Source organism: Sinocyclocheilus rhinocerous, unplaced genomic scaffold, assembly GCF_001515625.1.
Source record: "Sinocyclocheilus rhinocerous isolate Xijiao unplaced genomic scaffold, SAMN03320098_v1.1 scaffold321, whole genome shotgun sequence".
NCBI lineage: Eukaryota > Metazoa > Chordata > Actinopteri > Cypriniformes > Cyprinidae > Sinocyclocheilus > Sinocyclocheilus rhinocerous.
The window spans coordinates 469,703-485,329 of NW_015640442.1; the positions used below are offsets into that span (position 1 = coordinate 469,703).

A 15,627-nucleotide genomic window follows, 5' to 3' on the forward strand; every position below is an offset into this window, starting at 1 on the left:
GCATCCCCGTGTGAGGGGGAATGGCGCAGCAAGCCTGACACCGAGCCAGATCTTCCTGCCAATTACCTGTTACCCAACACATGGGAAGAAACCGGCTCTACACGAAGGTTGTAAAACCTCGCAAAGGTGTTAAGTGTCACCCAGCCCGCAGCTCGACAGATGTCTGCCAGAGAGCAGACAGCGCCCAAGAGGAGGCAACACTCCGAGTGGAGTGGGCTCTCACCCCCAGGGGGCACGGCTCGCCGTGGGATTGGTACGCCAAGGCGACGGCATCCACTTTCCAGTGGGCCAACCTCTGCTTGGAGACAGCCTTCCCTTTCTGCTGGCCTCCAAAGCAGACAAAGAGCTGCACAGAGCTTCTGAAACTCTGGGTGCGGTCCACGTATATGCGTAATGCTCTTACGGGACACCTCCAAAACAGACAAGGAGCTGCTCAGAGCTTCTGAAGCTCTGGGTGTGGTCCATGTACTGTATATGCAACGTGAGAGTAGGTCGGCCCGAACACAAGGCACTCTTCACTTACCGAAAATGCTTGGAGGTCCCCGACCCACTTGATGGAAGTGAGTGCAACCAGGAGCGCTGTCTTAAGAGACGGGAACTTTAGCTCAACTGAAGCGGCTCAAAGGGACCCCTCTGAAGTCCAGCCAGGACAATAGAGAGATCCCAGGAGGGTATCAGGAGTGTTCTAGAAGGATTCAACCTTCTGGCACCCCTCAGGAACCTAACGATCAGGTCATGCTTTACCAGGGACCGGCCGTCCACTGCATCGTGATCTGCTGCGATAGCAGCGACATACACTTTCAAGGTGGAGGGTGACAGCCTACGCTCCAACCTTTCTTGCAGGAAAGAAAGCACGACTCTAATCGAGCATCTCCGGGGGTCTTCTCGGTGAGAACACCAAATCGTGAACAGACTCCACTTCAAGCATAGGCAGGCCTCGTAAAGGGAGCTCTAGCCTGAGTGATAGTGTCTACCACCGCTGGCAGTAGGTCACTAGGTCTGCCGCGTCCCATCCAGAAGCCACGCATGGAGGTTCCAGAGAACTGGATGCATGTGCCATATGGTGCCCAGCCCCTGAGAAAGGAGGTCCCTCCTCACGGGGATGCGCCAGGGAGGGGCTGTCACAAGGAGCATGAGTTCCGAAAACCAGGTCCTGGTGGACCAGTAAAGCGCAACCAGCAGGACCTGTTCCTCGTCCTCCCTGACCTTGCACAGTGTCTGTGCGAGCAGACTCACTGGGGGAAACGCATACTTGCGTAGAGCCCGAGGCCAGCTGTGTGCCAGTGCGTCCGTGCCCAGGGGGGCCTGGGTCAGGGAATAGTACAACTGGCAGTAGGAGGACAGGACAACCTGAGCTTCCCCGAATCGACTCCAGATCAGCTGAACCATCTGGGGATGGAGTCGCCATTCTCCGGGGAAAGTGAGATGTTGTGAGTGCGCGTCGGCCGCATGATTGAGCTCCCCGGAATGTGGACGGCGCGCAGCGATTTGAGCCACGTCTGACTCCAGAGGAGGAGACATGCGACGTGATCGTAGACCGCCCTGACGGTTGATGTGCGAAACAGCCGCATTGTTGTCCGTTCGGACCAACACGTGCTTGTCCAGCAGCAGCGGCCGGAACTGCCGCAAGGCTAGATGCACTGCCAACAAGGATAGATGCACTGCCAACAACTCCAGACAGTTGATTTGCCAAAGCAGTTGAGGTCCTGTCTAGGACCCCGAAGCTGCCTGCCCGTTGCACGTAGCGCTCCAGCCCGTATTGCAGGCATCTGTCATGACAACGACATGCCAGGACACTTGTTCTAAGGGCACCCTGGCCCGTAGAAAAGCAAGTTCCGACCAAAGGCTGAATAGGCGGCGACACATCGGTGTGATGGTGACACAATGTGTACCGTGGCGCCGTGCCCATCTCGGGACTCGGGAGTGTAACCAGTGCTGAAGTGGTCTCATATGAAGCAATCCGAGCGGCGTGACTGCGGCTGCAGATGCCATATGCCCCAGGAGCCTCTGAAAAGTTTTCAGTGGTACCACTGTTCTGCCTCTGAAGGAACTCAGGCAGTTCAGCACCGACTGGGCACGTTCGTTGGTGAGACGTGCCGTCATACTCACAGAGTCTAACTTCATAACGAGATAAGAGATTCTCTGCACAGGGGAGAGCTTGCTCTTCTCTCGGTTGACCTGAAGCCCCAACTGACTGAGATGCTGAAGCACGAAGTCCCTGTGATTGCACAACTCCTCTCGTGACCGGGCCATAATGAGCCAGTCGTCGAGATAGTTGAGGATCCTGATGCCCACTTCCCATAGTGGGGCAAAGGCACCCTCCGCGACTTTCGTGATGACACGGGGGGACAGAGAGAGCCCGAAGGGGAGGACCTTGTACTGCCTGTGACGAGGAAGTATTGAAGCATGAAAGTACGCATCCTTCAGGTCGATCGCTGCAAACCAATCCTGGGCTGAACGCATTTGATAATACGTTTCTGCATCAACATCCTGAACCAGAACTTGTGAAGGGCATGATTCAAGACTCGCAGATCCAAGATAGGTCGAAGGCCACTGCTTTTCTTGGGTACGATGAAGTAAGGGCTGTAAAACCCCATCTCGGCTGGAGGGACCGGTTCGATTGCATCCTTCGCCAACAGGACAGCAATCTCCTCACGCAAGACAAAGGCGTCTCGGACTGCCACCGAAGTCTCGAGAACGCCATTGAACTTGGGAGGACACCTGGCAAACTGAATCGCGTAGCCGAGTCAAATGAGCCAGCAGGACAGGTTGGGCAACACAAGCCACGCTCCCAAACTCCGCAAACTCAGCAAAACTCCCCGTGTCCCCGGAGGGACTGGCCAGAGACGCGTGGAGAGGTGTTGCGTCTCCGAACCGCGACCTCTTGGCCACTGGCGATAGGGGGCGTCGTGGGTGAGAGTGAGGAAGCGGTGCATCGCTCACTGTCAACCCACGAGCCTAGCAACCCAGAGGAAAAGGAAACTGCTCTTTCTTTGACAATATGGTTACCGCTGGCCATCAAGCCAACGGCGGAACAGAAAGAAAAAGATTCCCCACCCGGCCCTCCTCCGGGGTAAGGAGCGGTGCTGTCCTTAGCACCTCCTGAAGAGCAGTCTCCCACATCTCCGGGTTGCCCGTGTCAGGGCCGCTTCATCATCTTCCTAGAGAATCTAGCGGCCGAATGTGAAATGGGGGGCGCTGCTCTTCTGCGTAGGGCTCGATGCGCTGGCCTCGACGATGTCTCAGGCTGAGGCACGCCCCGCGACGGAACGGTGACAGCTGGAGGATCACGTCGGGGCAAGATGTGCTGTATGGCCTCAGTCTGCTTGTTGTACTGCTGAGAACTGCTGGGCACAGCCCTCGACAGCATCACCGCACAGGCCAGCCAGGGAGATGGGAGCGTCAAGAAAGCGCACTTTGTCAACATCTCTCATCTCGACCAGGCTGAGCCAGAGATGGCACTCCTGGACGACAAGAGTGGACATCGCCTTCTCGAGGGACCGCGCCGGGACTTCCGTCGCCCAGAGGGCAAAGTCAGTCGCCGTACGCAGCTCCTGCATCAACCTCGGGCCGGTACTACCCTCGTGCATTTGTTAAGGCCTTGGCTTGGTGAGCTTGCAGGATTGCACCGTCAACTCTGGGTCCGATTCAGCAGTGGCGACAACACCCGAGGGGGCAGCCCCGCCGAATCTTCATCCTCAGAGGTCAACAGCCCATCCCCCGATGCTGCAATCGACATATGATCCCCCGGCGGCTCTCCACCTGGGGAATGTTGACGCACCCCCTAGCCGGCCCCCCATCGAGGGTAGTGAGGACGGAGGAAGGAGACGAGCGGCTTCTGGCCGTAAAAGGGGCCGTCCACGACTACTTCAATTCCTCATGCACCTCTGGGAAGAAAAGAAACCAGAGCAGAACGTTGTGAGCCGCACTCCGCACTGAGAAACCAATAATCCAGCTGCGAGCGCTCAGGTCTGGGCGGTGTATTCACCTCCAACCTGATGCTCACAGCTGCCCGGGCAAGCATGACCGTCAACTCTGGGTCCGATTCAGCAGTGGCGACAACACCCGAGGGGGCAGCCCCGCCGAATCTTCATCCTCAGCGGTCAAAAGCCCACCCCCGATGCTGCAATCGACATCTGATCCCCCCGCGGCACACCGAATGACATGCCGGGACCACCATAAGACAACCCAGCAAAATCACTCAGCAGCCGCACAGGACAAGCGCTGCGGAAGGGGTGAGAGGTCCGTGGGGCGTGGCCTGGCGGAGAAGCTCTCACTGTCACCCTCAAATCTCCCAGAGCACTAACCGGCGGTCCTCTGCTCGTGCCAGAGAAACCAGGATGGGTAGTGACAGAGGGTTCTGTTCCTTTCACTTTAAGAATGGAGAGACGCGATCGCAGCATTGCCATGGTCACGCACTCGCAGAGTGGGCATGAACCATCCACGAACGCGTCTTCAGTGTGTTGAATGCCCAGACATGGAAGACAACGCTCGTGATCGTTGCCAGAGGACATGAAACGACCGCATCCAGAAGGACACGGACGAAACGGCGTCTTTAAAAAGATGTGAATTGTCCGTGATTTGCTCTTTTAGGAAATCTGCTCTTTTAGTTGAAACGCCCAGGGGAATTGCTGAAAGGGACACCACTGTTCGCGCCGTACCACCAACCAGAATAGCTTCCCGACACACAGCAGATGAATGGCTTTGTGGAGTATAACAGCTTTTCATTCAACCACTCGGCTCCGAAGCAAAAATCTAATGAGTGGATATGTGCTATACAAATAAACTTGCCTTGCCTTGCCTTGCCTTATATACCTGTAGGCACAGGGAGTGGCTCAGCATGCAAAATCCACTAGCCAATTTTCATTGGCGTTTTCTCTTAAACTCAGAGATGATTGGCCTCCCAAGTGAGACCCCATATGTCGTTCGACATAACTCGTAGTGACCGACAGATAAGGAACCATGGTTCCCTGAGGGAACGAGATGCTGCGTTGAAATGCTTTGGGAACGCCTTCAGTGTGACCACGCTCTGAATCACGTGTGTAATCAGTCCAATGGATGGGAGAGACGTCACGGACGGGTGACGTAGAGACCAGGGAGCTTAAAAGCAGAATGAGAATTCTGTAGAATGAGTGAAGCGCTCGCAGGGATGCCGGAAGTATGGCAATGAGACGCAGCATCTCGTTCCCTCGGGGAACCATGGTTACATGCATAACCTAGAGACGTTCCCCTTCAGAAACTCAAGCTGCGTCGAAACGCTTTGGGAACGAGTATGCCCACGACGGCAGACTTGCAAGTCCCTGCCTAGTGTGGAAGAGCACAGCTAAGGTGAGAGAAAGGAGCCAGGAGTGGCACAAAATGCAGGTATAGAACCTGACAAGTAAACGTAGTGGACATCCCGCAGCGTCCTGAAGGCCAACTTCTGGACGAGTGAGCCTTGACCCCCAAGGGAGAGGGGAGATCAGGCCTCGACAGGATGTCTGCTCCCTGATTGAGATGCCCAGGGATGTACATGTACACTGATCTCAGCAAGAGGAGTCTCCCTTGGGCCAACACAAGGATCTGGTACGCCAGCCTGTAAAGGGGGTGCAAACTTAGACCTCCCTGGTGGTTGATGTAAGAGACCACCGCTGTGTTGTCAGTGCGCACCAACACATGGTGGCCTCTTAGGTCCGGGAGGAAGTGTTTCAACGCTAGAAACATAGCCAGCATCTCCAGGCAGTTGATGTGCCATGTGACATGGCGACCACTCCACAGACCATGCCACTCATGACTGCTCCCCAAGCAGTGAGGGATGCATCCGTCGTTAGTGTTACGTGACGACAAAGAGCTCCCAGCACCAGGCCCTGAGACTAGAAACCAAGGTTTCCTCCACATGTATAAGGCACGTAGGCATTGCTGCGTGACCTTGATCATGCGAAGTGGGTTGCCCCTTGGGGAAAACCCCTAGGTCTTGAGCCACCACTGTAGGGGTCTCATGTACAGCCGGCCAAAAGGTATCATGTTGGGCGCAGCTGCCATCAGACCCAGCAGTTTCTGAAACTGCTTGACAGTGAGTGACCGGCCTTCTCTCACTTTCTTCGGCCTTCTTCAGCGCATCTTTTTCCAGAAATAAACAGTAGCCGAGATGAACTTGAAGAACAGTCTTGCTGCTTTGTTTGCTGTGATGTGGGCATTTACATGCCACGCGTCTCACGTGGACTATTGTAATATCAAAAGCGAAAGTAGCTCATGGGCGTGATCAAATTAACTCTAATGAAGTCAGACGGGAAAGACGACATCGTGTTGGTTTCATATGGATTACTTTACCAGAGAATATTTGTTTTTCAATAAGAGTTACTGCTTTTAAAAGTAGACATGTCAAGCTTTCTCTAGATATATCTCGCATTTCTTTGTGTCGAGTATTCGCCGAGTTTCAGTTAATTTTAGTGACGCGTTTCTAAATGAAGATCACGGAGACCAATGCGGCAGACAAAAGAATTGTTTTCTTTATTTTACAAAAGCACAAAGTTTTGTTGTTATTATGTGTGTATACAAATGAAAGTAGATCCTTTAGAGATTCAATTGATGTTTTGCTCTTATCTCTACGATCAAAAATGACGGAGTAATTTAAGTTCCTTTAGGGGTTTTAAGAAAAAATGCCACAAAACTCGCCGGCGCGTTTGTCGACCCCAGAGGGTTAATCTGTGAAAATACATCAATACATTGACATTGCAACCTGTATTCTCTATCATTTTATAGGAAGAAGGGTTGAATGATGTGCAGGAGATCATTAAAACAGAGAAAGCCTATCCTGAGCGCAGACTAAGAGGAGTCCTGGAGGAACTCAGCAGTGGCTGCAGGTTTGTATACATGTATATTTCTGCAAATCTTGAGACCGTTATGAGTGGTTCTCTGGAAACAGTGCTATTTGTGCTCCATTTGGAGGTTCAGTAAGCATTTTTCAAAGAACCACTTGACTGGTAGTGTATGTGGTAGTTAGTAAAGCATGATTTCTTGATAATTCAGAAGTAACATTTTAAATAAAATGAAAACAAAAAAAAATCCTGAAAATTTGTTTCCTGAGAGCGAATTTTTATATTTTCACAAATCTTCATTCAACCATCTATGACAGAGAAAAGATAAAATAACAGTGAATCTCTTTCAGTACCTTTGTAACTTTGGCAAACAATGATCAGAATCAGGCTGGGAAGACTAAACTGGACCGGGAGAGACTGAAATTATGCATGCAGGAATTGGTAAAAGCAGCCGTTACTAATGCATATTAATAGTAACTAATGTTAAAATCTGATTCTGGTGGCCTATTTATATGTCTGTTGTAAAGCTTGTTGTAATTTTTTTCAGGAAAACATGGGCCAGCAAGCAAAGAATATGCGATCCCAAGTAAAGAAAAGCAATGTGAAAGACAAAATAAAACTTGCACAAAACTTCCTCCACAAGCTGAGATTCTTGTCTGATGAGGTAGTGCACAAAAGCTGATAAAATAAAAATATGCTAGGTTATGAGGCCATATAGATGAGTCACTGTAAAAATATTCATGTAAATCCTTTTGTTTTTCATCATAGCCTCAGCATAGTGTTCCAGATATTTACATATGGATGATAAGCAACAACAAACGTATTGCATATGCCCGTGTTCCCTCCAAAGACATCCTCTTCTCTTCTGTGGACGAAGAAACCGGAAAGGACTGTGGGAAAGTCCAGACCATCTTTTTCAAGGTTAGGATGAATGCACTCAAATTCATAAAATGTCTTAAAAACATTTTATGTCAGAATGCTTATCTTGAAAGGGGCCACATGTATTGTATTATGAAAACAACTCAAAACTTTTTATCTAAGCTTCCAAAACAGCTTGTGATGAATGTATCAGTGTGGGTTGATTCAAGTTTATTTGCAAAAGGATCCCTGATCATTTCAGTCTGTTCTGAACAGTTTTTGCAGTACATTTTAGCACAAATTGCTTTATGAATCTGTCACAATGTGATGAAAGAAGCTGTTATTAAAGGATGGTTTAATGTAGATATTGTGAAGTAATGTAGATAATGTATAAAAGCTTGACAGCTTTTAGATCTTGTTCATCCGACTTTTTCACAAACTCAACGGAGCTACCCCCTCAGCCCCGAAATTCAGCTGCTGGCGGCTCTCCGTTTTTATGCAGTGGGGAGTTTTCTAAAGGGTTGGGGATGGATATGGGCTGAGTAAGACCTCGGTGTGGTGATGTGTTCACTCAGTCACAAACATCCTGCTCCATCACGCCACTGATTATATCCGGATGCTTTCCACCAGGCACAAAGTGATGGAGGCGCATCTAGGCTTCCATGCCATTGCCAGTATTCCGCGAGTAATAGGCCTTGTGGACGGGACACTTATCCCCATCACCAACCCATCAGCACTCGACCAGGCCTTCATTTGTCGTTTTTTGTTGCAAAAACTGCGCTGCTCTTTTATTTGGAGTCAGCGGCTACCCTCTAAGAACCTATCTTTTAGATCCAGTCACCAACCCCACCCCCACCATGCAGGCTGAGCACAATTACAACAATGCACACATCCATACCCGCAACTTGGTGGAGCGCTCGATTGGGCGCTGGAAGATGCATTTCCGGTGCCTGCATAAATCAGCTGGAGGTTTGTGTCTGAAGCCAGAAAAATGTTGTGCAGTAGCAGTAGTTACAGCCATGCTACACAACATTGCAGTCAGTGGAGGTGCAGCTTTGCCAGAAGAGGAGGAAGAAGGTGTCCACAACCCACCTGAACTAAGAGATGCCATACATGCTGCTGGTGTACAAATGAGGCAGCAATTCATTCACTCCATTTTTGGTTAAAGTATATTTTGCACCCTATTTTTATTTTTACATCACTACACAACATTCCCCCTTTTTGTGGACATGTCCCTGCCATTTTTTGTTGCAGTTGTGCACTGCCGAGTTTAGGGTTTACATCAGTCCCCACTGCAATTGTAACACATCTAAATTTATAATAAGTCAAAAGGTACATTAGTTTTCCAGGTGGCTTCAGAATACACATACCTCAACATGGAAGTCACGGTTTATAAGAAATTTAGTTCATGACATTGTTAGGAGTCAACACTTTGTTAAAATAATAGTTTGTGTTTAATCAAATTAGTGTTTATTCAAACAAAAACACTCCACATAATTGAAAATAAACATGAAAGGTCTGTTTTCCTGGAACCCGCAGTCACTGGGTTGGTGATAGTTAATCTGTAATCAAATTGTTTGAACAAAAAGATAACATACAACATTGGACTGTACTGAGCATCATAATCAAACTTACCTTGACCTGGCATTATGATTGGAACTGAAATGGTTGGCCTTTGAAATTTAGCTTCAGACAAAGCATACTGCTTTTCCAGAATCTGGAGCTTCACCTTCTTCACCTCCAGCATGGACCGGGCAAGGTTGTTGGCCTCTTGTAACCCCTGCTAGATCCCCCGCAGCACGTCCAGCTTCTACTTTTTAAGCTCCACCAGCTCTTCACTGCAGTTACATCGGATAGAAGGATGCCTTCTGGAACCACTCCTGGATTGCTGGTGCTGGACGACCTGAGTGGAGGCCAATGAAGGTGCAGACAGGTGTGGTGATGCCGGTGCTGGAGGGGGAAGAGGGCATGGGGGTGCAAGGAATCAAGGATGGTGTGCTCTGAGAGCATGGAGTGGTATCCACACCTGCTCTCAGATCTATACCCCCCAAGATACCCTGTGAGGCCGCTTCTCCAAGGATTGCCAGGGCCTTTTCCTCATCGGGGGTGAGTGCAGGCACAGAGCTGGGCCCACCACCTGTTCTTGCCTGGTCTCTCCAGACTGCAGCACCTCTCGCTCTGGCTGCACTAGCAAAATCATGCCACTTTTTACGCATAACTTCCCACTCTTTCTGTGAACTGGAACTTGATGCTGCCATTTTCATGGCTATGCTTTCCCAGAGATCTTTTTTTGTTTTGTTGGACACTGTTGTCCGAAACCTTGAAAAAGTTTATCTTTGTGGTGTGCCAATTCATCGAATAGAAAGGCCATTTCGGTTGGAGTGAAGCTGGGGGCTCTTCTCTTTCTTTCTTTTTTGTCTACCATAGTAGCTGTTGATTATATGTTTTGTGTGTTGTGCTTTTATTAAGTAGGTCATCCAATTACAGAAATTTGTGATTTACACCAAAAATGTGATACAGCTGCTGCACAATCAACCTTGGTTGTGGAGTAAATGAAGACACTATGGCAAATATATTATGATAATATAAATGACCCTTTCAAAGGGCAGTGAAGGCATACTGCCAGTGTAGCAGGTTGAGGCATGATATGTTTGGGCCTGAGGTCACATGTTTGCACAGTCATTACAAAATTCTATAAAATATTCAGGGTTGGATGTAGTTTGTCATTTGGATTATTTTCATAAGATCCCATGAGTCCTGATAAATGCAATTTCAACTATTTCTGAAGTGCTTCTTGTTGGAAAGCACTCTTACCAGAATGTTTTTCTGCTGGAATTGTGTGTATATATATTTTTTTCTTTTGTTAAAAGCTGTTAAATTATTGAGCAGTGTGTCATGTAGTTTCTTTCCCTTGTATTTTATGTGATGATCACTGGGAGGTGCTCTGGGCATATATTTTTCTTCCTTGGTTTTCTTCCCTGACGTGATGTATTTTGCAAAGCGAAAGTAAAAGTTTCTAGCAAGTTTGTTGCGTTCTAACAGGAAAGAGTTTTGTGTCTTTATTTAAAATCAACACTTCCTTTATAAAGAACACCGCTTTCTCACATAACGCAGTGAAGCAGCCAGTGCATATAATGAATAATCGGTTCTCGAGCCATTGATATCAACCAATTCAGTACCACCGCCATGGACGGCACCTCGTAGCGTTGCACTTAAGAAGGTATATCTTAAACAACCTCCTAAGGTATAGTTCGGGGAACACGCCTAGAAATGGTACACCTTTAGTTAAGGCATACCTTTAGAGTCTTCATAGCGCGCAAAGAGACAGCATTATCGGGAAACGCAGCCCAGGTGGCTGCACTTTGCGGGCATAAAAGCACTGCAATCACATGCTCTGCCTAGGAGATCTCCATGTAACCCTCGATGGCCCTGGTAGTGAGGGAGGAGGAGGCAGCAAAGTGGCTTCTGGCAGTAAAAGATGCCTTCCAAGGCTTCGTGACCTCCTCATGCAACTCCAAGAAGAATGGCACTCAGACGGAGCATGGCTAAGTGTCACATCCCGCACCCAGAAACCAATCATCCAGCTGTGAACACTCCAGGTTTGGTGGAGACTTCCACTCAAGCCTGATTTTCGTGTTTGACTAGACACATCAGCTCAGAATCGAACTTTGACTTTGCAACCATCCTCTGTGGACTCTGGCCCCTCCTCTGATGCCGCAATTGACATCTGATCATTGAAATGCTAGGACCACCATGTTTGGTATCATTTTAAATGTCTTAGTGTGATTGGTAAAATGGTCTCAGTTTCACAGTGTCTCTGATTAGATTGTTTTCCGATCTCTGACCAGGTGTGACTCTTGGGACACAGGATCCTGACGACCCAATAGGTCTTCTGTTTTACAACTTAGATATAAAGATTTATTTGTTCTGGTCTGGGTATTTAAAGGGAAGGGGCAAGTAAGTCATTGGGATTCTGTAACCAGAAAACCCCTGCACAATATGTGTGAGTCTCTGGAGCTCTGCATCCTGGACACTAGGAGCAAAGTGGGGTTCCTTCACCACAACAAGTAAGAGCCAAGATCTCAGTGTTGCCATGGTCATGCTCTCACAATGAGCATATGAAGCATCCATGAACGCTGTCTCAGCATGCTTATGGCCCAGACGATCGTGATCGTTAGAAGGAGTAAGGAAACGACCGCATCCAGAAATGCACGGATGAAGAGAAATCTTTAAAAAGACACTCTCATCCGTGTTGCTCTCTTAGAGAAACTGCTCTTTCATGCTGAAGTGCCCAGGGGAATCACAGCACTTATCTGTGCTAACAGCCAGCGGAAACACAGTTGAATGTGCTGTAGAAGGATCTTCCAGCGAAAGAGCGCTTCCCGAACTCAAACAAGTACTAATTTACTTTCTTTTACGACTGTTCTTCTCTTTTTAGCTCCCTGGTAAGAAAAGCTTTGGACCTGCAGGCTGGACCGTTCAGGCTAAAACTGAGCTGTATCTGTGGCTCGGCTTGAACAGGCAGCGTAAGGACTACTTGAGCGGCCTGCCAAATGGGTTTGAGGAGAACAAGGCAGTAAAAGGGCCTGGCATGTCTTCACCCCCTATAAGCCTGATGTACACAAGTAAGATTCCCAAGAACTTATATGAATGGCCCCAGATTGTCTGTGTAATAATCGTGATGATAAGAATATTTTGTTTTATTGTATGCTAACAGTGAAGCAGATCTTCCAGCTGAGGGTTCACATGTATCAGGCTCGCAGTCTGTTTGCGGCTGACAGCACAGGCCTGTCAGACCCTTTTGCCAGGGTATTTTTTTCCACCCACAGCCAGGTCACAGAGGTGAGATAAAAGCTTCATGCAAACGTACTATTGACATTTGAATGTAATAAGCACATTTAAGCATATGAACAAATCAGAACCAAATTTTGAAAGACTTGTTATACTTCTTGCGCATATTTCTCCATGTTTCTTCATATTTATGTAAAATATGTCATAATTAAACTTTATCAAAATAAATATTAAAGACAAAATATGAATGTATTCATGTTATATGCTATATGAATACATTACTCTTATAATTTACTGAATAAATCAGAGCATTCTGTGAAATCAAGTCTTCTTCAACCAATGAAAGTTCATTTATTGAATATTTATAGGTGGCATTTCAAACATGATGATTATTAATATAGTTATATTTAAGATAATTAAATCTGAAAATAAAATGTATAGTAATATTTTTTTATTTTAATATGATTTAATATTATATGATACAATTATTATTATTATTATTATTATTATAAAAAATACTGTTAAAAAGTTTAATTTGAATTATGTGAATTTATATGCATATGCATTTATTTAATTTAATAATTTCTTTACATTACAATTCCACATCCTGTTTGCTACAAAAACATAATTTAATTTTATATGATAAAATTAATATGATTAAAAATTACACTTGAATTTGAGCATATTAATTAATTTTACACACTTAAATTGACATTTGAATTAAATTTCTACATCAGGTTTACATCACCTCACATTCATTTCATGTTCAGGAATTAAAGTGGAATATAGAGTCTCAATTCAATTCTAATGATGCAAAACCTCGAAACCTTTTTGTCAGCACCATCAGGCCACAACCAGCCCAGAGAAAAGTCTTCTTTTGGACATACAGTAACACTTGATAGGCTTGAACTGTTTGGTGCTGCTTTACTTATTGAGCGGTGGAGCATTGAACTGTTGAGATGTGATGTAGTACAATGCCACCTAATATCTACTGCATAAAGAAGCTAGAAGGAAGGCTTAATACCTGATGATTTCTTCTCAGATCCTGAATGAGACGTTGTGTCCTACATGGGATCAGCTGCTGGTGTTTGATAATGTGGAGCTCTATGGTGAGGCTGGTGAACTGAGAGATGATCCTCCTATAATCGTCATCGAGATCTATGATCAGGACACTGTCGTGAGTGCTGATATCCTTCGAATTATTAATTTCCTTATGCTTTTCATGCTTTCACCTTCTTAAATGCGGTTAATTTTCAATCTCATTCTACTTCTCAAGGGAAAAGCCGATTTCATGGGTAGGACATTCGCAAAACCTATAACCAAGATGTCAGACGAGCATTATGGGCCGCCACGCTTCCCTCCTCAACTAGAGTACTACCAGATCTACCGGGGAAACGGCACTGCAGGAGAAATGCTGGCGGCCTTTGAGCTGCTGCAGGTGCATCTAACAGGAACAAGAAACTGTTTAAATCTTAGTCTGTCTGTGTGCATGTATACTTATGTATTGTGGAAATCTTTCAGATTGGACCAGCTGGAAAGGCCGACCTGCCCCCAATAGATGGACCTTCCGATATCGATCGTGGTCCGATCCTGCCGGTTCCTATTGGCATAAGACCTGTCTTGAGTAAATACCGAATTGAGGTGAGTTGCTCGTAGTAGAACAGCTACAGGGTGACCTAGAATCTATTGCTGATCTACAGTCTTAAATATCATGGTTCTTTGTTGCCAGCAATGGTTTCATGAAGAAGCCTTAATTTCCATGGAACATCTCCATTTCACAAAAGGTTCTTCATAGTGGAAAAAGGCTCTTCAGATTATTAAAATGTTCTTCACACTAAGAAAAAAAAAAAGTTGTTATAAGAGCTGTTAACTGAAAGGTTTTGTGGGGAACCAAAATTATCCTTATATTGCAATCCCTTCACCCAATGCTTTTTATTAGTATTTCTTGTACATTTTAAAATGGTATTGTAGAGAGGTAAGCAGCCATCATAAGAGAGCACACACACACACAGACACACACAAAAAAATGTAACAATAATTTTGTCCATATTGGGGCCTGGGAGATCACAATTTGCATCAAATGGATGTTAAATGGAACTTCTAAAAACAAAAATACAATATTTTTATATTTGATAAGTAAGTTCCACAATTATTGTAGGTATAAAATTAACAGCGCCCCAAAGTTGTGACCATTTGGTGAATTTTGCTGTTTTGAATCCAACATATGTAATTTATCCTATGTGATTTGTGCAGAACCAAAGAGTTTCTGCCTCTGTATGCCAGGGTTTACCCCTGTACAGCAAAAAAAAAATCTCATTGAATCTCATTAAATTAACGAAACATGCATGCAGGTTCTTTTCTGGGGCCTGAGGGACCTGAAGCGAGTGAATCTGGCTCAAGTTGACCGCCCCCGTGTGGACATCGAGTGTGCAGGGAAAGGTGTTCAGTCAGCGCTGATTCAGAACTACAAGAAAAACCCCAACTTCAGCACTCTGATGAAGTGGTTTGAAGTGGTGAGTTTTTGCACGTTTATAACTCAGAAAGTATGAGATATTTTCAAAATGATGTTGATTGCACTACAAACATTTGACAATGTTCATGATTTTTCACCAGGACCTGCCAGAGAACGAGCTCCTCCATCCTCCTCTGAACATCCGCGTGGTGGACTGCCGGGCGTTTGGTCGTTACACACTAGTTGGCTCTAATGCCGTCACAACTCTACGCAAGTTCATTTACAGGCCATCGGACAAGAGTGTCAATAACTGGTCTGCCATGGGTGTGTATGCAGAGATAAAAGCTGTTCAATATGTATCTTTAGTTGATAAGCTTTAAATGATTGTCTTATGGAATCCATAGCATAGATGTGGCTATCATCTGAGATCATTTAAATAATAACAAGAACAATAATACATTTTTATTTATTTATTTATTTATTTTTAATAATGGAAATGGGAAAAAAATATATATGTCTGTCATGACAACTCTCGGAGGGATTGGCATGGTAATGTAGATGACAATGTTAATGTATTTGGTCTTGGCGGAATAGATCTGCTACGCTGCTGCTGCTGCAAGTACCGAGACTTGCTACTGCCAATACATCCACAACATGCTGCTGTGAGCATGTAAGAAATATTGCTGCTGCAAAAATAACATACATGAAATAACCCCCATATAGCATACA

The 15,627-nt window shown here is 46.2% G+C and overlaps 1 protein-coding gene across 1 annotated transcript in view; it reads left to right on the top strand.

Annotated features, from left to right (window-relative positions):
• The window catches only part of LOC107752720 (otoferlin-like), a 39,531-nt gene that overhangs the window by 11,005 nt on the left and 12,899 nt on the right, over positions 1 to 15,627 (top strand). Inside the window, 11 exon segments of the mRNA XM_016568746.1 lie at positions 6,742 to 6,842; positions 7,148 to 7,238; positions 7,345 to 7,461; positions 7,566 to 7,718; positions 12,094 to 12,280; positions 12,373 to 12,497; positions 13,489 to 13,623; positions 13,723 to 13,884; positions 13,968 to 14,087; positions 14,798 to 14,959; positions 15,060 to 15,224. Coding sequence (XP_016424232.1) covers positions 6,742 to 6,842; positions 7,148 to 7,238; positions 7,345 to 7,461; positions 7,566 to 7,718; positions 12,094 to 12,280; positions 12,373 to 12,497; positions 13,489 to 13,623; positions 13,723 to 13,884; positions 13,968 to 14,087; positions 14,798 to 14,959; positions 15,060 to 15,224 — 1,518 coding nt within the window.